Here is a 26,472-nt window from a genome sequence, read left to right on the forward strand (position 1 = left end):
ACCAAAAACCACTTAGAGTACATAAGTCTCAGAACATGTTCTGAATATTATGGATAAGTTTTGTTTCTACTGCCTAAGAGATTGACTAGAGCCCCAGGGTGGCTCAGTCAGTTAAGCGTCCCAACTCTTGATTTCAGTTCAGGTCATGATCTCAGGGTCCTGAGATCAAGCCCTGCATCAGGCTCCAAGCTAGGCATATAACCTGCTTCAGATTCTCTCCTCCTCCCTCTGCCCTACCCTCCCTCCCTTAAAAAAAAGAAAAGATTTGACTTTATTGACTTCTGGGAACTTAAATAGCCTAAGACTCAGTTTTCCTCAACTGCTAAATGGATATAATACCATCTCTCCCATCAGTTGTGAGTATGAATGAGATGGTGCAAATGCTGCCTCAGCCCAGTACTGGGCCTGGCATACAGTGAGCAGCCAATAAAATGCCAGCTATTAGGTAAGCCGCTTAACCTTCTCGAACCTTCATCTCCTCATGTGTAACAAGTGAACAATAAATCCTGACTTGTGTATCAGACAAGTGATAGTAAATAAGATGAAGTTTGCTTAAGCCTTGGACTTGAAACTCCACAGGTGGAAGGTTATGATTATGGTGACGGGTGGACTCTGATCCCTCAGGAGGAGACTCTCTGGAGCAGTAGCATAGCTGCTCTGGGCGTAGTCTTGGGGTTTGGATAGGCCAGAGTCCACATTTTATCAAGCTGAAGACCCAGACGTAGGTAAAGCTCTCAGGGACATGTCTCAGGGAATAATGCCAGATGGAAAATAGTTGGGAGGGTGGAGAGGAAGATACTCTGTTCTGGGGGTGTGTGAGGAATGGGTTGTTTGGGTTTTGCTGCTGTTAAACTTCCTTGTCTACCACTCGGTAAAAACTGGGACGCTGGCCACTGCCTCAAGGTTGAGGGTGACAGCAGAAGCAACTTTCTGTGGCACATTTGTATGTTAACCTAATAATGTAGATTTTCAGTTGATTATTTTCCTCCAAGCTTTACTTTTTATAGAAGTAGAATTAGATATTTTCCCATTTCTGCATGACGTTTAGCTTTGATCTTTCGGCTTGGATATGTTCTCTAAGCAATAGCTTTTGAAAGGATGTGAGAGGTGAGGAGAGGTAATATGTTCCAGAGGGGAGAGCAGTTAGGGGGTAGGGGATGACAATGACTTAATTTTCTTTTAGCAGCCATTTTGGTATATGTTGAAAGAGCTTATGTTTGCTAGTTTCTTACTATATTTAGAAAATCTGAAATTGTCAAAATTGCATTGTGGAAATACTGTTTTTGGAGATGTACTAAATATTTGAGTTTATTAATAGTTTAACCTCATTTACAATATGAAAGTAAAACAGTGATATTACTGTTTTAATAAAAAAGGATGAGGTATCGAAAAGCAAGAGGGCAATTAAGGGAAAACTTTATGATAATCTGAATTTTGAGGTGCGTCAGACGTGAACTGAAGATCTGAGACCAGTTGTAAAAGTCTACGAACAGCTATAAAACTTGAGATTAAAATCATTGAAAGAACTTTATTATTCAGCATTAATGATCTGTTATATTACAAAAACAATCCAGGGTCATGAGAGATCACACCCTGCCTACTCTAGAGGGCAGGCAAAAATGAGGAAGCCTCCGATACGTCCTTCTAGTCTAGTAAAATTAACTGTTCTTATTTTGAAATCAACTGAACTAATGCATTTAAGAAGTTCATGAATTTTCTCACTCTCTGAAAGCCTCGTTTAAGGACATTAAAACATATTTTTGGAGTGTGAAATCCAAATGAATGACTTGCAACAAAAAAGGAACCTGGAATGCTGGCAAAACCGCATTTTCTCTCTGCCCTGATGCAGGAGCCCGGGAGGGAGAACATGCATGGGACAAGCATCGCCTCCAAGCATCGCCCCCGTCTCTAAGGGAGGAAGGCTCCCTGGCAGCCAGGCAGTCAGGCCAGTTTCCTTCTAGGAGTGTCAGAATGTAATTACTCAGAAGTCAGTCATACAACCGATTTAAAATCATTCCCCTGGGACCAAACACCAGGGAGCAATGGCATGTTTCTTTGGGTGACTCTGAGTAGTTAGGACAGGCCCGCTATTTCTGCAGTGGGGCCTGCCTACCCCTGACGTGCAGCCTCCCTTTCCGAACGCCCGACTCCTTAGTTCTGTGTCATTATCATCTTACCATCCCATAGGGGAGCCACACCACGGGGCGGCCCCAGGCTTCTGATGTTGCTCTTTGCTGCAGAGGTGGACGTATTTTTTCCAAGGTCTCAGCCAACAAAGACTTTTTGATAGAAGACTGCCGTGATCATCTAGCTTCGTGCTGGGACCGAAGGGAACGTACGGAAACTCAAGGATGCGGAAGCCACGGTTGTCTAATGTGTCATTGTAAGGGTCACATCTTTTGGAGAGAAACAAGGGAGATGGGTTGCCAGTTGGGCTCCAGAAGGTCTCAGAGTGTTCCTGACCACAGGTACTCCAGGCCGTCATGGTACTCTCGGGGCTGCGCCTGGCCCTCCTTGCGGCGCTGCTGCTCCCGGTGGCTCCGCAGCGCCAGCACCACGCTGGCCCCATACATGATCACCAGGAGACAGGCAAAGGTGGCTGCTGCTCCGTCCGTGCCTGCCAGCTCGCAGTTCATCCAGGTGAGACCCTTGCGGGCATAGAGCCTCGCTCGTGCTCTGCAAGTGTCGGTGGAATTGATCTGCAAGGCTACGTGGAGGTAAATGCCAATGCCTGCGCCGTAGCTCAGAGCCGCCAGGAGGCTGAAGGCGGCCTCCAGGAGGAGCCACTTCCCCCACAGTTTGGTTAGGCTTTTGGCTCCTTGGAGTAAAACACCCATAGTGAGGACACCCAGCCCCAGAGACACAGCCACACCACCATAAATCAGAGGTGCCCGGAGGACCGTATACTGCTGGTCCAGCTGCCGAACCTGCTCCAGCTCCGTGCCCTCAAATGGGGAGTAGTAGTTGTTTCCAAAGCCGCCACCACTGGTGAAGCTGGCGCTGAATCCAGCAAGGACAAAGTAGGAGGCCACGACACACATGAGAACCATCCCATTCAGTATCACCTCCACTATCTGTACCACACCTAGGAGGAGAGAGATGCGGGATTTAACACTGACATCAAGTAGGCTCCATGCCCAGTGTAGGGCTTGAACTCACAACCCTGAAATCAAGAGTTGTATACCCTTCCAACCAAGCCAGCCAGGCACTCCAGGGTTTTTTGTTTGTTTGTGGGTTTTTTTTTTTAAGATTTTATTTATTCATGAGAGGTACAGGGAGAGAGGCAGAAATGTAGGCAAAGGGAGAAACAGGCTCCCCAGGGGAGGCCGATATGGGACTCGATCCTAGGACCCGGGATCACAACCTGAGCCAAAGGCAGATGCTCAACCACTGCCATCCAGGTGCCCCAGGAACCCCAGTTTTTTATTTTTAATATTCATGTTTGAAAAACAAAATGACACTGTGAAAAAAACTTTGTCAGTTTCTTCAAAAACTGAACATAAGCTTACCCTGTGACCCTGCAACTGGACTCCTGGGGTATTTATCCTAAAGAAACAAACAAAAAAAAGTCTACACAAAACTATGTACATGAAAGCCCACAGTGGCTTTATTTGTAATAGCCTAGTAATCAGAAACCCACATGTCCTTCAGTAGGCGAGTGGTTAAACAGGTATAGTCGTACCATGGAAAACTCTACTCTGCAGTAAAAGGGAAGGATCTCAAGGGAATTGTCATGAGCAGAAAAAAAGCCGGTCTCAAAGGTTATATGCTGTATGATTCCATTTATGTAACAGTCTCAAAATGACAAAATTATGGAGATAGAGCACAGATCCATGGTTGTCGGTGAATGGGGCTAAGCGGGGAGGGGTTGCAGGTGACTATAAGGGGGGAGCCCTAGCCATGCCTGACGATGGGACAGCTGATCATGGTGATGACATGAATGCATGTAAAACTGGTGAAACCTAAAGCTCTATGGATGGTCAATGCCCTGCTGGTGGTATCGCACCATAGTTATGCAAGCTGTGAGCTCTGTGGAAAAACTGGGTGGAGGATACTCAAGATTTCTGTGCTAGTTTTGTAACATTTTGTGAATCTAAAATTATTTCAAATTTTCAAGTTTTTAAAAACTAAAAAAAATGACATAAAAAAGGAATGAACTGAGAAAAATCATTCCTGTCCCTGTCCATCCTGTTCTCTGCCCCCACCTGCTTTCATTACTTCCTAAAGTAACTTTCCAGTGTTCCTTTATGCAAATAAAAGCACACTCAAATCTGCATTTCATCTCCCCTTCCCTGCGTTTTTCACCAGGAGGCATACCACAGGCACTGCTCCGAGTCTTGTTCATTTACTGTTCCTGGAGATGTTTTCAGATCAGCTCCTACAGTGACCACAGACTTCGTTACGTGGGCTCTAATGCCACTATGTGGATGGACCAGTCTATGCAACTGATGGGCATGGGGGCTGTTCACTTGGGGGTTTCTGATGAGTTTAAGGAACCAACAGGTGAATGGAGATTGAATATCTTCTTGTCCAAGGTCAGCTTTCATTCATCACTGACAGAGGCCCTGGCCTTGGCTTAGGTATACTTCTGTTAGAATGTCTCCTGTCTCCTGTCATTCTCCAGGATTCAGAGATGAGAAAAGAAAAGCATATGACCCTAGAGGGGGAACACCAGGTTCACGTCCCCAACAGTTCACTGCCTGTGATCTTGCCTCCGTCACGGACTCGAGGGGTCTACACACTTCACCTGGCGAATGAAGGTAGTGGCTGCCTGTCTTATCCCGAGGGGCTGGGGTGCGGCCCCAATGAAAGCAAGTACATGCAAATACTTGGAAAATCATAAAACATTAATGCAAGTGGATGGTGATGCTACTCTGTAACCTTTGTACAATGGAAGGGGCTTAGGGGGAGATTTAAGAAATGGGACAAATGAGGAGTGTGGTTTCCCAGAAATCAGGAAGCCTAATACCCTAGGGAGTACCTCAACATTTAAAAACTGGGCAGCTAAATCCAGCTCTCTAACGTACTTAGGGGCACCAGCTCCTGGGGTTGCTGATTCTAACTCCTGCTGGGCCCACACAAATTCCTAGGAGGTCCACGGGACACAGCAGCCAAAGGCCCTGACAGTTGAGGAGCTACATTCCTCTAAGCTAAATCAGAAAATAACATCAGAAGTGCCCACTCTCTACCCAGGCAGTGTGACAGGCCACTTGTTCCCCATAGCAGAGCCAACGACTTGGCCCAAACATCACTCAAATTCAGGGGGAGTAGTTAACCCCTACATCCAATATCTTTCTCTACTTTGGGTTTTTTGGTTTGGTTGTGTTTTTTTTTTGTTGTTTGTTTTTTGTTTTTTAAGATTTTATTTATTTATTCATGAGACACGGAGAGCGAGGCAGAGACACAGGCAGAGGGAGATGGAGCCTGATGGATCCTGCATGGAGCCTGATGTGGGACTTGATCCCAGGACCCTGGGATCACCACCTGAGCCAAAAGCAGACGCTCAACCCCTGAGCCACCCCAGGCGTCCCTGCCTAGGTTTTCCTTCTGCAAACATGTTAACGTCTCACCCTCAAAGGGAGATGGGAATACTGTCCTACTACAAGATGGGAAAAGCTGAACGTTGGTCTTCCTTCTGGGACAGATTTTGCCAAAACAGTAGAGTCATGATCCATGCATGTATCCACTAGGCTGAAATGAAATAAACCTAGATGTTGTCAACTACCCCACTAGCTACAACAGTTGAGAGGATTAATGGTCTGTCGCCGGGTCCAGTGCTCTTGGGTCTGCGGAAGGAATACGGCCACTAAAGATCAGCACAGTACCTGGCTTTGCGACTAACCTCAAACAGGCTCACGTATTTCCGCCCTTGCTGTTAATGCGGAAAGATTCACAGCTCTCAGAAGAGAACAAGGGTGACTGCTAGCGCTGGCAGTTTACCTCGATGGTGGGATGGGACAAGTGTCCAGAAAGGGAGCAGAGGGCTCTATAGAGGGAAGTGGAGGCCAGAACAGATATGAGCAGACATGAGATTTTTGTTATAAATGGGATCTTTCTGGGTGAGGCTGGTTCTGTGGCTGATCATGTAATACTCTGCTTATACATGTACTTCTGCCTTTGTAAATATGAAAAAAGAGGGGAGGGATCCCTGGGTGGCGCAGCGGTTTGGCGCCTGCCTTTGGCCCAGGGCGCGATCCTGGAGACCCGGGATCGGGTCCCGCGTCGGGCTCCCGGTGCATTGGGCCTGCTTCGCCCTCTGCCTGTGTCTCTGCCTCTCTCTCTCTCTCTGTGACTATCATAAATGAATAAAAAAGAATCTTTAAAAAAAAAAAAAAGAAAAGAAAAAAGAGGGGAATAAATCAATATTCTTATTTATCTAAAATAACACTGAGGTGCACCCGGGTGGCTCAGTGGTTGAGCATCTGCCTTTGGCTCAGGACGTGATCAGGGGGTCCTGGGATGGAGTCCCACAACCTGGGCTCCCCAGAGGGAGCCTGCTTCTCTCTCTGGCTATGTCTCTGCCTCTCTCTCTGTGTCTCTCATGAATAAAGAAATAAAATATTAAAATAAATAGATAAATAGGGATGCCAGGGTGGCTCAGCAGTTGAGCACCTGCCTTTAGCCCAGGGCATAATCCTGGAATCCCGGGATCGAGTCCCATGTCAGGATCCCCACAGGGAGCCTGCTTCTCTCTCTGCCTATGTCTCTGCCTCTCTCTGTGTGTCTCTCATGAATAAATAAATAAAATATTTAAAAAAATAAAAAAATAAAAAATAAAATAAAACAAACATGCAGTCAAGCTATGCTAAAATGAAAAATAAAATCTCCTTCTCTTTGGAAACAAATACTCTTCACACTTTCTTAAGGATTCTTTAAAAAATTGCCTAATCATATACAAGCATTTATTTCATTCTCTAGACCGAAATGGAATTCACGTTTTAAATGTGACAAGTTGCCTGTATTTAAGCGTAGAGTGTTAGTAAAGAGAAGTAAAGAGAAGATTCATGTAAAGCAAAGAACATATTCACTTGTACCAAGAATATATTGTAATGTTCCAGAAGTCATAATTTAACATGCAATAAGGACCCGTGAAGTTGTCTGGCCAAAAGTAGCATTCTTCTGTTGGAACAGATTTTTCATTCTTTTATAATGGATGGATCCTGAATTCCAGATGTCGGGTTTAATTCTTCATACAACGGTACATTTACAAGAGGTACAAAACACTGAGTTTTCAAAGCCACTGTGAGGGGCTTGTTAGCATAGCTTTTTGCAACCCAGTGAATTAATCTGATTCCTCTTTGCTTGGCCCACGCCTACCTCCAACTTACAGGCAGAGTCTCCCAGCCTCCCTACACCCTGCATCCAGAGCAGTAAGGAGGTGAAGAATCGGAGGCCTCAGTGTGGAAAAACTCTGGAGCTCACCTGCTTCACACAGCTGTGTTTAGAAAAGTTCAAGTTGGAATGTTGTCTCCTGGGTATATGGCTTTTCATGGACTTTGAAGATAAAGTTCTTCAGATCCACTTGGTTCTCTCCCTCGAGTTCATCACAGGGGCCTTTTGCTGCAGCCCACGCCTTTTCCTTGTGGGCCTTGACCTCTGGTTTTGCTTTGTTTCAATCATTTTGCTTCATCGCTCACCAACAGAGGGCTCTAGAACCAGGGCCTGCTCCATCAGAGAATCCTGCCCCGTGTAACCCAGAGCTTCACCCAGGATGCCAGATTGGCCCGTCACTGCACGTGTTGGCAAGTCCCGCCACAAAGCACTCCCTGAGAGTAACTTCCACCACTCCCACGGGGCAGGACAGTCTAAAAAGCCTAAAACTCCAACATCTCTGCAGGCTTCTCCTTCAGCTTCCTGACTTTTCGGTAACCCCTGATGGCCAGCACGGCCCCCACGGCAAAGACCCCAGCGCTCAGGGCAGCAAAGATTCCAGCCCCTATGTCCCCGCCGTGGAGACTGCAGCTGAAGCCGCTGTAGCCTTTGCTTTGGTACAGAGCCTCCCTCTCTTTACACACGGGGGAGGCGTAGGCGGCCGAGAGGCGCTGGAAGTAGAAGTACAGAGCGGGGACGTGGGCCGCGGCAATGAGCACGTCCAGCAGGCCTTCGGCCACCAGCCACGGGGGGCAGTGCCACGGCACCCGCAGCACGCCCAGGAGCACGAGGAGGCAGCAGAAGGCCATGAGGGCCCCGCCGCAGGCCATGGCCGTGGTGACGGTGGGCAGCTTCAGCTGGTAGAACTGGACGTCCAGCTGCTGCGCTCTCTCCCCGGCCGCGCCGTCGAAGCCACTGTAAGCCCCTCCGAACTGGTAGTAGTAAATGCCCCCCAGGCTGGGGAGGCCCGTGTAGCCCCCTGTGGAGCCGTAAGACACAGAGCTGCAGGCCAGGACCAACAAGTTCAGGAGCGCCTCCAGCATCTGGCAGCAGGCTGCAAAAGAAGGGCGCGTTACCACTTTCAGGGGTCCCCTGGGTCCCCGGAGACGCGGCCGGGTTGCTCAGCTTCCCCGCGGGAGCTCGCAGGCCCTCTATTCCGCCCCGGGAGGCCTGAGATGCAGCGGGGAACCCTCCCCGAAGGCTCTGGAAAGGATGTCGCGGGGACTCTGGGCTAAGAAGAGTGACCCTCAAAAGAGCGCCTGCCCTGCTGCGGGCCAGGGAGGCGGTGGGAGGGATCGGCCAGTTACCACCCAGAAAGAAAGGCACCCTACATGGAAGGCAGGCGCATCCTCACCCCAGGCCTTCCCTGCCAAAAAGACTTAAGAAAGGGTGACCTCCTCTTTTGTGGCTTTCTTCGGTTTGAAAGAGGAAACTTCTCCAAGTTTGAAGGAAATGACACAGAGCTTAAAGTATACAGTGAAGTTGGAAAAAAGCATGGAAGGGACAACAAATTGTTAACCATGGTTGACATACATCAGAAACAGGAAAGATTAAGTTAATTAAACACACAGGGCTTCCTGAATTAAATGGAATTGGTTTCATTGTTCTTAGATTTCAACTAAGTAGGTCTGCTTAAAATTTAACTTGTTTTCTTTTAGTTTCCCCAAAGAGCAAATCTGGGCTGTGATGCTTTCACAGGGCTAGATTCTCTTGGGGACCCTCGGCTTCTTTGTCTTGGATGAGGACAGTGCTGCAGCTTTTGCACCAAAGCTGGCTGCTTTCCTTAAAAGCAACTTCGAGATATAACTGCTATGGAACAAAAGAACCATTACGTGTGCAGCTTGAGTTTTGACAAATATACCAGCCACACAATGAGTCAAGATACAGAACATGCTCTTCTGTCCAGAAAGTTCCCAAGAGACTTTTTGTGGTCAGTCCCTTACCCTCCTGCTCAGACAATCACTGATCTGCTTTCTGCCATTAGGAATTAGGTTAGCCTTTCTAGAATTTCATGTAAATGGAATCATACAGTTACATACTCTTGTGTGTGTGGCTTTTCTCAGGACTCTATAAAGCTGGGTGCTTCTGAGCTGGAAATTGTATATGCTCCGAACAGTTCTAGGAGGTCAGCTGACTTGGAGTAGACTGTTAGCAGCTTCCTGATGTTTAGAAAACCAGATTTTGTGCCTCTGTCCAGTTGGTCTACATATGAAGCTGTGCTACATCTACACATTCTCCAATCGGAATGATATGCTCTCAAGTATTGTCTATAAACTCTTCGATTTTTCCCCAAAATGCAGAGAGCATTATTGTTTTCTGTAATTATAAAAGTGATATATATACTGATTGTAAAAAAAAATACAGACAAAAGTATATAATGTAATAATTACCTAAAATCCAACCAATTAAAAATATAACTGCTGTGACCTTTATTTTTTCTTCTGGACTTCTGTCATATATGCATAATTTTTGCTGTTATTTGCTTGTAGGTGAAGAATATGGTCCTACCCTATCTACTATTATATAATCTATTTTTTCACTAAGGAATATAGTATGGGGGCACCTAGGTGGCTCAGTCAGTTAAGTGACGTGCCTTTGGCTCAGGTTATGATCCTGAGAGGCGCTGGAAGTAGAAGTACAGAGCGGGGACGTGGGCCGCGTTGGGTTCCCTGCTCAGCGGGGGAGCCTACTTTTCTTTCTTCCTTGGCCTGCTGCTCCCGCTGCTTGTGCTCTCTGTCAAATAAATTAATAAAATCTTAAAAAAAAAAAAAAACTAAGTGATTAAAAAAAGAATATAGTATGAACATTTCTATCTCAGCAAATATAAATATACTTCATATCTTTAAAGGAAGTATAGTAACACCACAATGAATTTGAATAATTCCAAGATAAAGGATACTTAGAGTTTTCCCAACGTCTTGTTGTATGGGGACAAATATATATATTTTTTAATACAGTGTGACGAAGGCAGAGCTGCTACAACCCCTTGTTCCTGTTTTAACTTTAATAAAACTAGGAAAGAATAAGCAGGGCTGGGGGAGATGTGCAATTCAGGCCACAATCTGAACGCAAACATCATGGTTTGAACACTACCAGTCGAAAGGGAAAAGGAAAGAACAAAGGTGAAAAAGAAACTGTTCCAACCAAATCAGGGAGCCAAGGAGGGGAGCAGGAAATGCACCTTCTTCCCAAGGAACCTGCAACTCCTCACCCATCCCTCCAAATAATAAATGAGCACAACTTGTACACGCACAGGATCCCTTGCGGATCTGATATGCACACACGGACAGTTGTACATACTTTTTTTTTTTTTTGTACATACTTTTAATCTGATCATTAGCCTCAACCCCTAAAGATTTTAGTATCTGAGGAGACTTGCTCATAAGTACCAGTGTCCTATTACACTGAACTTCCAAAAGTATGGCTCACTGCCCAAACTTCAGGGTCTCCCTAGGAAGTCAGGGAGGGCCATAGGCTGCCTCCTGCTTCCACCAGTTTGTTGGAAGAGGACATGATTTCACCGATAAGGAAAAAAGAGTCACAAAAGATCTGCTCTAAGAGGGCTGAAAATCTTTGGGTGACCTTTACCCAGGCATGCATTTCCTGGTGTTCAGTGACTGTTTCTCTCAACACAACACCAAGTATTGTGTCCTGATGTGGGTCTCTGAACATCCAGAGTCCTCTGTAAGCCTTCAATGGTTAGCTTCTGATTGCTAAACCAGCCTTTCACGATCTTGACTCAGAAACAACCTGTAGGCCCAAAGCCAAATAGCCAGAAGCAGTCAAAGCTAAATCAAAGTGTGTTTTAGTCAGGAGTCTCAAGTGCCTCCCTCGCTTCTTGGTAAAATAAACACAGAGGAAAACATATTTCTACTGAGAAATCTGTTAACCGGCCTCTGGCTTATTCCTATTATTTTTATCATCAAGAAAAAAAAAAGGTCAAGCAAGTAAACTGTTTCAGGCTTTAGAATTAGGCTCTAAGTTTCAATTCCAGCTGTTCTAAATAGCTGTGTGGCTTTGGTTATCTTACTATACCTCTCTGAGCTTCAGGAATTATTGAGCAAATTAGAAGCAATTAAGTTGTACCAATAAGTATAAATTAGAGTGCAGATTCTGGTATCTGGATTGCCTAGAGCTCTTTAACGGAAGGTCCACAAAATCCCATAATTATGTGCATCATTGGAATCATCCTACAATAGATTTACAGGTACAAGTTCCTTGATTTCTCTCCCTTAGGCTGAGAGGTTTTCCCCCTTAGTCATATGCAGCCTAGAAAAATTTCTCACCAAGTCATGTGAGCCACAAGGGCTCACCCTGGCAAACCAGATTTTCTTCTTTGCTGGCAAGGCCAGGACTTGTGCTTGGATGGGAACTCAGGGTACCATGTTTGGAATTAACACATGATATTATGTATGTGTTTTTGCAAACTGTGCACATTCTAATAACTGGTTTTTTGTTTTTGTTTGTTCTCAATGAAACAGGGTAGAAATTACCCATATACTTGGCATATAATAATGTTAAAGTACCATTTTACGTGCGTATGTGTATGAACTTGGTCTTAACGTAAAATATATTTCTTACTATGGGTCTCAGGCAACAAATTTTAAGACATCTGTGGCATGAACTGCTACCAGGCTGCCCCTCCAGGTTAGAGGGCTCTAACTCAGCCCTCCCACAGCTGGCAGCTCAAAGCTGGTTCTACCTGCAGTTCCACCTGAATCTAAAGCCTTCGCATGGCTCCTTGCCTCACCAGACCCTGAGCCCTCAGCCCCCAGGGCACATTTGAAAAGAAGCACTGGAAATCTAGCTGTACCTTTCAGATATTTCTATCTTTTTTTTTTTTTTTTAATGAGAACCTCCTGTTGTTTTAGAAATAAAAATGAGGGGGATCCCTGGGTGGCTGAACAGTTTAGTGCCTGCCTTCGGCTCGGGGCATGATCCTGGGGTCCCGGGATCGAGTCCTGCATCGGGCTCTCTGAATGGAGCCTGCTTCTCCCTCTGCCTGTGTCTCTGCCTCTCTCTCTCTCTCTCTCTCTGTGTCTCTCATGAATTTAAAAAAAAAAAAAAAATCTTAAAAATGTTAGAACCCAAAAGTGAAGTCTGCTTGAATTTTTGTTTCACCAGCTCAGACTCTTTCCAGAACCATCAGCAAACAGTAAAACGTCAAAATGCCTCCCAAATGGCTCACCTCTCCCAGTACACAGGTATCTGCATTTATGGCATTCCAGGAGTCCTTCAGCCTCTGACTGGTAATATTCCACTTCCTCTAGTCCAGACCTGGGGTTCGAGGGCAGGTATCTCCCTGAAGTGGGTTCACTATAACCAAAAACACACACAGCCATTACGGGTTGCAAATTCAATAGCTTGTTCAGTATTGGAACACTGAACATTTCATGCTGCGCCCAGACATTAAAGAAACGTGCAGGGATCCCTGGGTGGCTCAGTGGTTTGGCGCCTGCCTTGGGCCCAGGGCACGATCCTGGGGTCCCTGGATCCAGGTCCGCGCCGGGCTCCCGGCATGGAGCCTGCTTCTCCCTCTGCCTGTGTTTCTGCCTCTCTCTCTCTCTCTCTCTCTCTCTCTATCATGAATAAATAAATAAAATCTTTTAAAAAAATAAAGAAATGTGCAGAACAGAAACAAAATTTGCCGCAGCATTTCGTATTCCAGAGAATTCTCTGGTTTAGTGGCCCCAGAGGGCATCTAAACACGGGGCCCAACACTGCTAAGCTACTGTGCTTATAATTCTGAGCACTGATTGGATGCTGGGTTGTCCGCCTGCAGGAGCTATCTAACCAGGTAACCAGGGACCCACCTTTGTGAGCCTAACTTTTCGGTTCGGCATGGACCAGGCCTTCTTTAAAGCTAGTTTATGAAAATAAATAAATAAATAGATAAATAAATAAATAAATAAATAAATAAATAAATAAAATAAAGCTAGTTTATGTTCACAAGGCTCTGATGCCCAGGCTGACATTCTCTTCCTTCTCTTGTTACTTTGGAAAGGTCTGAATCCACAATAACTCTCCAGGCATATGGGCAACACAGACACCTTTGGATGTCTTCCCCTCTCTCCCTCTTCCTCTGCTGGAGCTGGCACTTTCCTTCCTTCCCCCTCTTTGTCCAGCATACCCTGAGCAGACCCTGAGCTTTGTCTGGGATGCAGTGGTGGGGGCTGCATTCTATCTGCTGGGCTCCAAGGATCCTTCCAGTATTCTCATTACGGATCTCTTGGATTTGAAATCCTTAAACTCTCGTAGCCTTGGATAAAGTCCAAACTTTTAGCACAGCACAGGAGACCCTGGCTCATCTCTCTTCACTCACAACTTGACATTCACAGATCCAGTCATAGAGAACTGCTACCCCCCCCCCCAAAAAAGATGACCTACACTCCCATGCTCTAGGTCACTGAAGCTCTTTCTCTGCTTGGAACTCCTTTCATTTCCTCTCCTTTTCCAGAGCTCAGCTTTGAAGTCAATATCCTCCAGTAAATCTTCCAGATCTCAGGCAGGGGATCTGTTCTCTCCAAATCTGTTTCCCCTGCAGTGGCACGTTTACCTGTCAGCCTCCTACCAGAGTGTGGACCCTGTCAGTAGATCTCACCCATTAAGTAATGGAGCCCTAGCCCCTTCATCCTGCTCATTAAATAAAAGCTTATTGTGTAGAAGAAAGGTGGAGATAAATTGTCCTTTGGTTTCAAACCAGCAACTGGTTTGAACTGGCTATGAGCCAAAAAAGCAAAAGCATTCCCTTCACTCACCTTGGGGCTGGGGGGATTAGGACCCTGGTTTATAAGGAAATTCAAAAGGTAGCTCTGGAGCTACTAATGCAATGTGGCTTCGGTGAGGGATGAACAACAGGTAGTTCCTGTGACTGTATCTGGGCACAACCTTTGTCAAAGTCTGGCTAGTTGGTTTTAGATAATGTAACATAAACTCAGGATAACAGCTTTCCCGCTGTGTGGACACAACATGGAAAGAGACTGAGCTTAAGCCTCCAAATCCCTACAGCAGATAGGAGCCTGACTCTTCCTTAAAGAAGAGGGCAGATGTCAAAAGCCAGAAGGCAGTCATCACTCCAGTACCTGTCTCCTTACTGGCCTGGCACATAACCTGGGCATTCAGTAACACCTGCGGAGTTGGATGCAATGCTTGATGGAAAAAAGACCGACTTTCCAAGGGAGTGTGGAGTCGAGGACTGCCTCCTCTCTTCCCTTCCATCCCTACGCTCACCCGCTCACCGAGTCTTCCAGAACAGCGGATGCATTCACCTCGCAAGGCCCTAAGGGAGTTCTGTGCTCTACAAGATAGAGATGGCGGTTTGTTCATTCAGAGGAGTGGGATCTGAAACAGTCTTGGGGTTTGAATGAGGCTGCCCAGAGAGACTTCTCCGACAAAGCTGGGGAATCTCTGTCCTTCAGTGGAGAGTTTTAGGGAGATTTAGTTCTTTGGTTAAGGTCGTTTCTCCCAGCTCCCCCTAGAAGAGGGTACACCTGGTTATTATTAACCCCTCATTGGGTTGACTTTATCAGGCTCTGGCAGGACTTTGGGAGGCTGGTTTTGGAGCACAGGGCAAGGGTCTGAAGCCCCCGGGCAGTGCTAGGGCACGTCGGGGTGGGGGGTGGGGTGTGGGGAGGTCAGGGAGGAGCCTCAGGTTAACCCCACCTACCTAACCTCCTTCCACCCCTCCCTTTCCCGTCCTGAGGTTCTCTTCCTCCTTACCAGGTGCCCCGCACGGCCACTGCTAAAAGCCGTGGTTTCTACTTTGTCAACCGGGCTCGGATCGAGAAGCGGGGGCATCGAAAGGCCTTCCCTCCCTCCAGGCCACCTCTAAGTGCAAAAAGGAGGGGCGGCGCTGACTCGCTAGGCCGCGGGCCGGGGGCGCCGGGGCAGCGCAGGGGGCCTCAGCCCAGGCCGCGGGGCGCCCCTCACCCACCTCACCTTGCCGGGCCGCGGGGCCCCAAGCGCTCCCTCCTCTGGGGCGGCGGCTCCGGGGTCTCCCGGGGCGCGGGCCAGGGGGGCGGGGCTGCGGCGCCGGCGGGCCTCCGGGGGGCTTCCCGCGCCCGGCCGCGGCGGGCCTTCTCCCCAGCTCCGCGGTCGCCGTCGCCGTCCTGGCGAGCGTCCCGGTCCCTCCCCCTGCGGCGGTGCCCGTCCCCGCGCTCGGCCCCGATCCTCTCCCGGCGCCGGTCCCCGGGTCTGTCCCGCTGGCGCTCGGGGTGACGGTCTCGGTCCGGGCGGGGCTGCCGCTCCGGGTCCCGCTCTTTCGGCCGGGCCCGGGGCTCGCGAGCCCCCGGCGTATCTCCCATGGCGCGCTCCCGCGTCCGCGCCCCGGAGCGACCCGAGGGCAACAACCCACCGCAAGTTTCCCGGGCAGGTGGCCAGGGCCGGGGCGGGCCGGGGCGGGGCGGGCCCGAGCGGGGCGGGCGGGGCGGGCGGGGCGGGCCGGGGCGCTCACCTGGGCGTGCGCGTGCAGCGGCGCGGCGGGCTCGGAGGCGCTCACCTGGGCGTGCGGGCCGGCAGGGGGCGCGCGGGGGCCCGGTTCGCTTCTCCGCGCCGAGGGGCGCCGACACCTTCCCTGGCGCATCCTCTCGGTGACCCCGAAAGGTGGGTGGCATCCCCGGAGCGTGCCCGTGCACCCCGTCGCTCGGTCCTCTGCCCCCGGCCTCCCAGCCGTCTCTTCCTTCCTCTAGCTCGCTCTCCGCCCCGCCGTCCTTCTAACTGTGTCGTCCAGGGGCCTTGAGGCCAGTTCATCTACTACAACAGTGTCAGACTTTCAAAACGACTACGCAGCACACGCGGCTTTTCCTTTTTTGCCAAGTAAGGATATTTGAAAGCGTACGGAACCTCCGCCTGTTAATTAATCCTTTAGACCAGGATACGCGAGCGCCCACCCAGCAGGCCCTGGGGACACAGTGGCGGCCTCTAGCGGCTGCAAGGAGCTTCCCTCTTAGCATGTGCGGGAAAAGAGAGGGCACTGAGGGCAGAGACTGTCTAGAAGTTAACGAGGAAGGCAGGTTTCTTTCTGCAGATCTGAGAAGGGATCTTTGAGTTGAGTGAGTCCCGGAAGGCAGCCGTGGGGATGGCTGAGAGAATGTTCTAGAAAGAGAAGCTGAAACCGGTTCCAGGGGAGCGAGTGGGGAATAGGATGAGGCTGAGAGGTGAGAGCAGGCAGGTAGTATAGGGTCTCCACGGTGAAGAGGCCACATTCTCATTCAGTAAGTAAGGGGAAAACACTGAAGGATTTCGAGCAAGAGAGTGACTTGCTCTGAGTCACTTTTTAAAAAATTATTATTTTTTTTTTTTAGAGAAGAGGAGAGGGAGAGAGACTATCTTTTTTTTTTTTCTTTAAGATTTTATTTATTTATTCACAAGAGACACAGAGAGAGAGAGAGAGAGAGAGAGAGAGGCAGAAGCAGGTCCATGCAGGGAGCCTGACGCAGGACTCGATCCAGGGTCTCCAGGATCACACCCTGGGCTGAAGGCGGCGCCAAACCGCGGAGCCACCGGGGCTGCCCGAGAGTGACAATCTTAAGCAGGCTTCGCACCCAGCATGGAGCTCGAAGCTGCTCGATCTCATGACCACGAGATCGTGACCTAAGCAGAAATCAAGAGTCAGACACTTAATGCACTGAGCCACACAGGTACCCCTGATTTATGGTTTTATTTCTGTATTTTTATTTTTTTAAAGATTTTATTTACTCGTGAGACACACAGAGACACAGGCAGAGGGAGAAGCAGGCTCCCCAGGGGCAGCCCCATGCAGGACTCAATCCCAGGACCCCAGGATGAAGACCTGTGCCAAAGGCAGACACAACCACTGAGCCACCCAGGCGTCCCTGATTTACGGTTTTAAAAGACCAGTCTGGCTTTTGTGTAGAGGCTGAATGATAAGGAGCCAAGCTTAGAAGCAAGAGATAAAATTAAGAAGTTACCAGAGCAACTGAGTGAGGGGAGATAGTGACTCAGTTGCTGGTGAGAAGTGAGTGGATCCCAGTTGTGGTTTGGAGGAAGAACTTAAGTATGTGGAGGAGTGAGAGCGGTGGCAGCAACTGCTTACCAAAATGGGAAGCCTGAGGGAAGAAGGTAGGGGGGAAAGTGGGGAGTTTCATTTTGGACGCGCTAAATTCGATGTGGCTAGGATTCATGCCGGTGTAGACGTCCGGTGGCAAAGGGATGGATGAAGGAGTCTGGAGCAGGTCCGGGTGGGGCGAGGTACTCTGCCCTTGTAAAGGTGCTGGCCTTTTGAGGGAGGAACTAGAATGCCTAGGAAGGCCTCGGGCAGAGCCCCAGGGAAATGGAGCCCTTAGAGCTAAACTGGAAAAGGATTAAGAAGTGCTGAGTGAGGTAGGAGGAACCCCAGGAGGGGGTGGTCCAGGCCTACCTGCCCGACATTATCTTAGAGAAGCACTGTGGGCCAAATCCTAGGGCCTCCCACCAGTGTTTATTCCAGCAGCATCCTGTTCTGAGCCTGGGACAGGTGTGACTGTGTAGGAGACCTGGCGAACAAGCAGACGCGGAATGGTTAGTGAGGTGGCAAAGTGCTGGGGCCCTGGAACCCTCTTTTCAAATAAACCAATGCCTTTACCACCTTACCTTTTTCTTTCCCTTGGTTTTGTTTTGTTTTGTATCTTTACCTTGATCCACTTCTTATTGGTCTGTTACTGGAGGCCAGGGAGGGGGGCAGATGACTCCAATTTGGGTTTTCTCTCTCTCTCCCTCCCTCTCTCTCTCTCTCTTTTTAAAGATTTTATTTATTTATTCGTGAGAGACACAGAGAAGGGCAGAGACACAGGCAGAGGGAGAAGCAGGCTCCCTGTGGGGATCCTGATGCGGGACTTGATCCCAGGGCCCTGGGACCACCACCTGAGCCAAAGGCAGACTCTCAACCGCTGAGCCACCCGGGGGCCCCTAGTTCTCTCTCACTCTCTCTCTCTCTCTCTCTCTCTCTTTTTAACAGTTATTCACCCTTTGCTTTTTCTTCTGCCTTCACAGACCCTGTCATTCTGAACACTCTTAGAGACCTACTGAGGTCTCTAAGAGTCACCTGTAAATGTTCCCCCTTATGTGCTCAGTAAGGGTTTGCTGAGTGGAAGGATGGACAGACAAGTATTCCTTTTTTACTCTCCTTGGATGCTTTGTGGAACGAGGAGGACCTGGATATATCTTTGTGGGAGGCTGTGGAGCAAAGTCTTTCCAAAGTCCACATAGTGCCTTAACTTCTCCACAAAACTTTTATGGCAAATTTACCGTTTCTAAAAAAGGTCACAACTCGAGTCCCACATACTCTTCCAGAACCTTGCCACTGCTCCATCAAGACAGAAATTCTCTATCTAGGGGATCCCTGGGTGGCTCAGCGGTTTGGCGCCTGCCTTCGGCCCAGGGTGTGATTCTGGAGTCCCCAGATCAGGTCCCACGTCAGGCTCCCTGCATGGAGCCTGCTTCTCCCTCTGCCTGTGTCTCTGCCTCTCTGTGTGTGTGTCTCTCATGAATAAATAAATGAAATATTTAAAAAAAAAAAAAAAAGAAGAAAGTCTCTATCTAATGACGCCCCCCCCCCCCCGCCCCCCAAGCCTGGACAGGCCTTTGTGATTACCTGGATGAAGAGATTCAGGGCTGGCTATGTAATTTGTGGGGCCCAGTGCAAAATAAAAATGGGGAGCCCTTTGTGCAAATAATATTAGGAATTTCAAGATGGTAAAGGCAGAGTATTAAACCAGGGATGGGGCTGTTCTAAGCATGGGGTCCTGGGTGACTGAGTGGGTCACATCCTGTGAAGCTGGCCCTGAATAGAATGTGTCAAAAGAGACAACATGGGTTCTAGGGCCTGTCATAAAAGGCCATGGAGCTTCCTCCTGGTTCTCTGAGAATCCTGCCTCTTGGACCCCAGTCACAATAATGTGAGGAATCCTAGGCTACATGAAAAAGCTATGTGTGGGTGTTGTGGCTGTTAGCCCCAGCTGTGGTCCCAGCTGATCGCCCATGTCACCTGCCAGGGGTTGCTGAATGAAGGCTCAATGATTCCCTTCCTAGTCTTTGAATCACCTCCAGCCTTTGAATTTTCCTGCTCAGTTCCTGCTCCGTTGTGAAGGAGAGACAAGCCATCTTCACTGGTTGTTTCTAAATTCCTGACCCACGGGATCCATGAACATGGTTGTCTTATGCTTCAAAGTTGGGAAGGGGGAGAAATTGGATTTGTTACTTAGCAGAGGATAACCAGTGTCCATTCCTTGACTCCAGCTCATCTTGGCCTCTCCCTTTTCTGAGTAGGGAAGTTTTTTGAATTGAAAAATTTGTTGCAGTTTTGGTTCAATACATGCATTTTATTTGAAAACTTACATTTATTTGTATAGTCTGTCTCTCTAGCCAGTCAACTCCCTGGAATGATATGTTTTTTTAATTTTATTTATTTATTCATGAGAGAGAGAGGCAGAGACACAGGCAGAGGGAGAAGTAGGCTCCATGCAGGGAACCCGATGTGGGACTTGATCCCGGGTCTCCAGGATCTCACCCCGGTCCAAAGGCAGGCGCTAAACCACTGAGCCACCGGGGCTGCCCATGTTTTTGCCATTTTCATTGCACAGAGAATTTGCATTGCTCAATAACTAATCATTTGATAGTGAGGAAAAGAGTAAGTAAGGTGACTGAATGAGAGCCCAATGAAAATCTGATGAGTTTATTTAATTTTAGTTTAGTGTATGTTCTTGTTTTTGTAGAGAGATTAGGAACCAATACTCTGACATCTCTTTTGCCTTAGTTAGAAGTGTAAAACCTTTGGGTTATCTACCTTGTTCCCAGAACCCTTGACATTATGCACATGGTGGAAGGTAACAAGGATGGGAGCTCTTTTCTGAGGAAACTTCTTGATTGTTCAACCAAAGCAAAGAGCACCATGAGCAGACGGCCAAAGAGCAGAAAAAGAAAGTACTCGCCATTGGTGTGTTAACAAGAAATGTCCTAAAAAGGTAAGATCACAGTTCTCATTCAGATATAAAATGGACACATGCTAAACATTTTATGTAACTCAGTCATCACTGAAGGAATCAGGCAGGTGTTACAACAGATTCAAAAGAAAATCTGAAGAACATACCCAGTGTAGATCAGGAATGATAAATGAGCGTACGAAGGAGGCAAAACTGATTGCTTGCAAGGAGGAAAGGGAAAATCAGTTGAATCTTTACCAGACAAAATAGAATTTGCATCTCTATAGGCAAAACTTTTTTTCTTTTGCATTGCTATCGATTATCTACAATGCAGAGTTGTAAAATAACAGTTTTCTGCTGAAGCACAAAGGCAAGGGCATTGCCTTCACTTAAACTGGGAAAGTGGGATGCTTTGTGGGTTTGGGAAAATGTAGCTGAGAGGCTAGCCCTGAGGAGAAATAGTATACCCGGCCTCTTCTGACTTAGCAGGCTCACAAAAGCCTGTGCATCTGCATTTTTTTTGTGCATCTGCATTTTTTAATAGTTCCATGAAGCATCCCGTTTGAGAACTAATTTATTAATATAAATTAGCATTCAATTTTCCATCCTAAAGGAGAGCCTAACCTAATGTGAAACTAATCCAAATTCTCACCTAAATTTTTTCCTAAAAATAAACATTTCAGGACACCTGGGTGGCTCAGTGGTTGAGCATCTACCTTTGGCTCAGGTCGTGATCCCAGGGTCCTGGGATCGAGTCCCGCATCATGTTCCCTGTGAGGAGCCTGCTTCTCCCTCTGCCTGTGTCTCTGCCTCTGTCTCTGTATCTCTCATGAATGAATAAATACGATCTTTAAAAATAAGTAAATAAAAATAAACATCTCTGTTGGTTTGGGGTACCTTTTAAGGCAATTTGGGGCAGAGGGTTTACTTTCCCAATTTTGTTCTTAACTCTGAGTGGTTTCATTCAGCCATCCCTAACAGGAGGAAGTCCTTCAGGTGAGTGGATCCAGAGGCAATCCTTGCATAGTCCCTGCATGATCCCCTGGCTCCCTCTCCCTCTTAGAACATCCTATGCTGGTCACCAGACTCCAGACTCCAGCTCAGGTGGCGGAGGGACTTGTGACCTGGTTAAGCCTGCAGCGAGGGCAGAGCTGGCCAGCAGGCGGCAGCACAGGCTCAGGTTGGGGCCTCCCCAGCATGTCCCTGTCCCTCAGCCTGAGCCTTTCCCTGCCCACCTGGGCCTAGGTAACTCTATTTCTCTCATCTCAGGTGTGATACAGAAAGCACACAGTTCAGTTTAGTTCAGTATTCCCTGAATAATAAGTGACCTGGAAGTTTCTCAACTTCTCTGTGTCCAAGTGTCCTTGTTTGCAGAATAGGGGTAATTGTATCCATCTCCTAGAATTAAATCAGATGAATATGTGTAAATATGTGTAAAACACTTGAAGCAGTGGTTGGATATATTAGTACTATAAAAGTATTAGCTGTTACTACTGTCCTACTGTCCCTGTTATTATTTATCAGGAACTGTGTGGACTCCTAAGTGAATGAGACTTTTTCTTTTTTAAGATTTATTTATTTAGTTGAGAGAGAGAGAGCGAGAGCCAGCAACACTGTGTGCGTGCATGCCTGTGAGCAGGGGGAGGGGCCCAGGGAAAGAATCTCAAGCAGACCCCCTAGTGAGCACCGACCTCCGCACGGCTTGCTCTCATGACCCTAAGATCATGACCTGAGCTGAAATCGAGTCAGTCCCTTAACCAACTGAGTCACCCAGGCCCCAAGACTATCTTTTAAAGCTCACAGCCCAGGGCACCTGGGTGGCTCAGTGGTTGAGCATCTACCTTTGGCTCAGGGTGTGATCTTGGGGTCCTGGGATCGAGTCCCCCATCAGGCTCCCTACTGGCAGCCTGCTTCTCCCTCTGCCTGTGTCTCTGCCTCTCTCTCTCATGAATAAATAAAATCTTAAAATTTTTTTTTCTGATACAAAATAAAACAAAAAATAGTTTCTATACCTCATGCACAAGCACCCATTTCTCTAGAGGAAGAAAAATTATCGAGGGCAGGCTCAGCCCTCAGAGCCTGGGGGACTCCTCTCAGTGTAAGCTGTCCACGTACATAATTAAGAATCACCCTTCCGGGATCCCTGGGTGGCGCAGCGGTTTGGCGCCTGCCTTTGGCCCAGGGCACGATCCTGGAGACCCGGGATCGAATCCCACATTGGGCTCCCTGTATGGAGCCTGCTTCTTCCTCTGCCTATGTCTCTGCCTCTCTCTCTATGTGACTATCATGAATAAAAAAAAAGAAAAAAGAATCACCCTTCCTACAGTTTCTACCATTTCAAAAGGTTGCAAAAAGTTTAGAGCCCTCTTTTGCCCAACCCCTCCCCTAAAAGATTTAGAGTCCAGGCATGTTAGAGTTCAGGCTCCAGGGACTAGGCCCACCCAGATAATCCAGGATATAATTTCCCTATTTTAAGATACTTCATCATATCTGCAAAGTTGCTTTTGCTATGTGAGGTGACATTTTCAGTTTCCAGGGAGTAGGCTGTGGACATCTTGCAGGGGGCACTGTGGGTCAGAGATTTAGGAGTGCTTTGCCTGGGTGGTTCATGAGAATCCCATGAGGCTGCAGCCAAGAGTTTGGTTACGGCTGCAGTCATCTAGGCTTTATCGGGGCCAGAGGATCTGCTCCAAAGGTCATCCACTCGCATGGTGGACAAGTTAATGCTGCTGTGATTGGGGGGCCTTCGTTCCTCTTCAGTGGGGCTGTCCATAGGACTGCTTGGGTATCCACACATGGCAGCTGGCTTTTCCCAGAGCAAGAGATCCAAGAGACCAAAGTGGAAGCTGCAGTGCTTTTTTTGATCTTTGCCTTGGCAGTCACATGCTATCACCTCCTCAGTGGAATCACTGGTCACACAGGTCAGCCCTTATTGCATGTGGAAGAACCATGCGAGGGTATGACCACCAGAAGGCAAGGATCACTGTGGAGGCTATCCCCGATGGTTATTATCACTAGTCTTTTTTTTTTTTTTTAAGATTTTATTTATTTATTTGACACAGGGAGAGAGAGAGAGAGAGAGAGAGAGAGAACAAGCAGGGGGAGCTATAGGCAGAAAGAGATGGAGAAGCAGGCTCCTTGCTGAGCAGGGAACCCAACGCAGAACCCTGGGATCGTGACCTGAGCCGAAGGCAGACACTTAACTAACAGAGCTACCCAGCTGCCTATCACTGATCTTTTGATTTATGGTATTCTTAAGAAATTTCTTAGGTTGCGGAAGCATTTTCAAAGCATTCTTTGTTTTTAGGAAGTCTATAAATGCATGTTATGTATTAATTGTAAAAGTAATGTAACATAACAAATAACTCCTCATAATTAGAAACTACTTTAATTTTTGCATATTCTATTAAGACTTTTTCTGTAAAAATATGTTTTTTTACATATTTTAATACTGTTGTAAATATAATATATACCATTTTGCAGTATGAGGAGGAGGTTAAGTGGTCTGTGGAGCCAAATTGCCTGGGTTCAAAGCCTGATTCCACCACTTGCTAGCTATGTGACCTTGAAAAATAACTTACCTCTGCTCTGCTTTGCCTCAGTTTCCTTATTGGCTGCATGAGGATCCTGATACTTCATAGGAGTGCTGTGAGGATTGAATGAGTTTAACATATTTAAAGCGTTTATAACATTACCTGGGATATAGAAAATGCCAAGTGAGAGTTTGCTGTTGTTACCATTTCTCTTAGCATTATGTCATAAAACACTGTCATTGTAAAAGACTGTTACGTCTTCCTGTTGGAGGAAGGGGAGGGGAAATATATGGAACTGCTAACCTCTGGTACTTCAGACTATGACCTTATTTGGAGATAGAGTCTTCACAGACATAGTCAAGTTAAATGATGCTGTTAGAGTGGGCCTCTAATCCGATATGATTGGTGTCCTTATAAAAAAAGGGGGGGGACATTTGAAGACAGAGATGGACATGCATAGAGGGAAGACCGTGTGAAGAGACAGGGAAAGGATGGCCATTGGCAAGCGTAGCAGACAAGCCTGGAGCAGACTCTTTTTCCTTCACAGCCCTTAGAAGAAACCAAATCCTACTAACACCTTTTTTTTTTTTTTTTTTTTAAGATTTTATTTATTGGGACTCCTGGGTGGCTCAGTAGTTGAGCATCTACCTTCAGCTCAAGTCGAGATCCTGGGGTCCCGGGATCGAGTCCCGCATCAGGCTCCCTGCAGAGAGCCTGCTTCTCTCCCTGCTATGTCTCTGCTTCTCTCTCTCTGTATGTCTTTCATGAATAAATAAATAAAAGTGGAAGCTGCAATGCTTTTTTTGACCTTTGCCTTGGCAGTCACATGCTATCACCTCCTCAGTGGAATCACTGGTCACACAGGTCAGCCCTTATTGCATGTGGAAGAACCATGCGAGGGCATGACCACCAGAAGGCAAGGATCACTGTGGAGGCTATCCCCGATGGTTATTATCACTAGTTTGTTGTTGTTGTTGTTTTTTTAAGATTTTACTTACTTATTTGACACAGGGAAAGAGAGAGAGAGAGAGAACAAGCAGGGGGAGCTATAGGCAGAAAGAGAAGCAGGCTCCCTGCAGGGAGCCTGATGTGGGACTCAATCCCGGGACCCCAGGATATTACTTGAGCTGAAGGCAGATGCTCAACCACTGAGCCACCGAGGTGCCTTTCTTTTTTTTTTTTAATTTTTATTTATTTATGATAGTCACACAGAGAGAGAGAGAGAGAGAGGCAGAGACACAGGCAGAGGGAGAAGCAGGCTCCATGCACCGGGAGCCCGACGTGAGATTTGATCCCGGGTCTCCAGGGTCGCGCCCTGGGCCAAAGGCAGGCGCCAAACCGCTGCGCCACCCAGGGATCCCCCGAGGTGCCTTTCCTACTAACACCTTGATCTTGGACTTCTAGCTTCCCAAATTGTGAGACAATAAATTTCTGGTGTTTAAATCACCCAGTTTGGATCACTTTGTTACAGCAGCACTAGCAGAGTAGTACAAACACTTTTCTAGGATGGGATATATACCTTTGCAACTGTGTTTATACTCATTATTATAATGTGGATTCGTTAAATGAATGATATTATCAGTTTATTTAGCTGTTATGAAATTGTGGCACTTTGGATGTTTTCAATGCTACAATATTACAGCTAATGCAGAGATAATTTTCTTTGTAGGATAAATTGTCAGGAGTGGAATTTCTGGGGTCAGGGAATATGTATATTTTTGTGTCTGGATGTGTCTTACCACGTTGTTTTCCCGAAGGGCCACTCTGGTGGGCCGTGTCAGAAACCTGGCCATGGCAAATCAAAGCTCTGTGTAATGATCCGTCTCTGTCCTGGACCTCTCTAGAGCTTTGTGCCCTTGGTAGTGCCTCTGCCCTCTGAGCATTGTAGTTTCAATTATAGTGCTCAGTGAAAAAGTCGGTGAGGTGCTGGCAAAACTAGCAGTTGCCTAAATCTTAGGACATCAGGAACAGCATATGTGCACTAACCAAAACAGTTCCTTCAATCTTTTCGTCTCACTACATATCCAGTGTGTTGCCTTCAGAGGTGGCTTAGAACCTGTTGACCTGCCAAGGGACCGCAGTATGGGCCCTGTTAGCTTTCTGCACAGTGACGTCAGCAGAATGCCCTGTCCTGTTCTTAGCGCCACCTTGACCAGTACCACCCAGCTGTGAGTGATTCCCAACTCAGTTTCACAATGTCCCTGGGAGGGCAGTTGAGTACAAGAGGCAGCCTGGGACCAGGAAGGATGGAGCTCTGACTTCAAGAGCCAGTTTCCAGTAAAATCTGGATACTGGGATTCTTGGGTGGCTCAGTGGTTGAGCGTCTGCCTTTGGCTCAGTGTGTGATCCCAGGGTCCTGGGATCAAGTCCCACCTTGGGCTCCCCACAGGGAGCTTGCTTCTCCCTCTGCCTATGTCTCTCCTTCTCTCTCTGTCTCTCATGAATAAATAAATAAAATCTTTAAAAAAAAATCTGGATACAGATGAAAGGTGTTGCTCACCACCTTCAGACTTCTCCATTCAGCAGCATTTCCTTCTTTGGGGGCACATGTTATCCCCCCACTTATATCACCTACCCCCAAAAAATCTGCTCAGAGTAAACATTTACACAGAAGAACAAGTGATCTGTGCCTAATAAAATCACTCACCGTC

The 26,472-nt window shown here is 47.5% G+C and overlaps 2 protein-coding genes and 2 long non-coding RNA genes across 4 annotated transcripts in view; 1 reads left to right on the forward strand and 3 right to left on the reverse strand.

Moving 5' to 3' along the window:
* Window positions 1–1,502: 1,502 nt before the first annotated feature.
* Window positions 1,503–12,681, reverse strand: LOC144308720 (MARVEL domain-containing protein 3-like). The gene is made up of 2 exons (XM_077889635.1): window positions 12,560–12,681; window positions 1,503–3,085 (listed from the first exon to the last, which is right to left on the reverse strand). The coding sequence occupies exon 2, from the start codon at window positions 3,048–3,050 to the stop codon at window positions 2,448–2,450; it is 603 nt and encodes a 200-aa protein (XP_077745761.1). The 5' UTR covers window positions 3,051–3,085; window positions 12,560–12,681; the 3' UTR covers window positions 1,503–2,447.
* Window positions 7,218–15,758, reverse strand: LOC144308718 (MARVEL domain-containing protein 3-like). Its single transcript, XM_077889621.1, has 3 exons — window positions 15,310–15,758; window positions 12,560–12,687; window positions 7,218–8,425 (listed from the first exon to the last, which is right to left on the reverse strand). The coding sequence occupies exons 1-3, from the start codon at window positions 15,672–15,674 to the stop codon at window positions 7,815–7,817; spliced, it is 1,104 nt and encodes a 367-aa protein (XP_077745747.1). The 5' UTR covers window positions 15,675–15,758; the 3' UTR covers window positions 7,218–7,814.
* A 131-nt stretch (window positions 15,759–15,889) lies between these two features.
* On the forward strand, window positions 15,890–26,247 carry LOC144308726 (uncharacterized). Its single transcript, XR_013375067.1, has 3 exons — window positions 15,890–16,185; window positions 20,164–20,330; window positions 24,423–26,247. It is a non-coding gene; the product is annotated as an uncharacterized LOC144308726 (long non-coding RNA).
* Window positions 23,571–26,472, reverse strand: part of LOC144308728 (uncharacterized) — a 37,161-nt gene continuing 34,259 nt past the window's right edge. The window contains exon 3 of the long non-coding RNA XR_013375068.1: window positions 23,571–23,934. This is a non-coding gene — a long non-coding RNA (uncharacterized LOC144308728). The remainder of the gene's footprint in view (window positions 23,935–26,472) is intronic.

Source organism: Canis aureus, chromosome 3 (genome assembly GCF_053574225.1).
Source record: "Canis aureus isolate CA01 chromosome 3, VMU_Caureus_v.1.0, whole genome shotgun sequence".
In the NCBI taxonomy this organism is placed as follows: domain Eukaryota; kingdom Metazoa; phylum Chordata; class Mammalia; order Carnivora; family Canidae; genus Canis; species Canis aureus.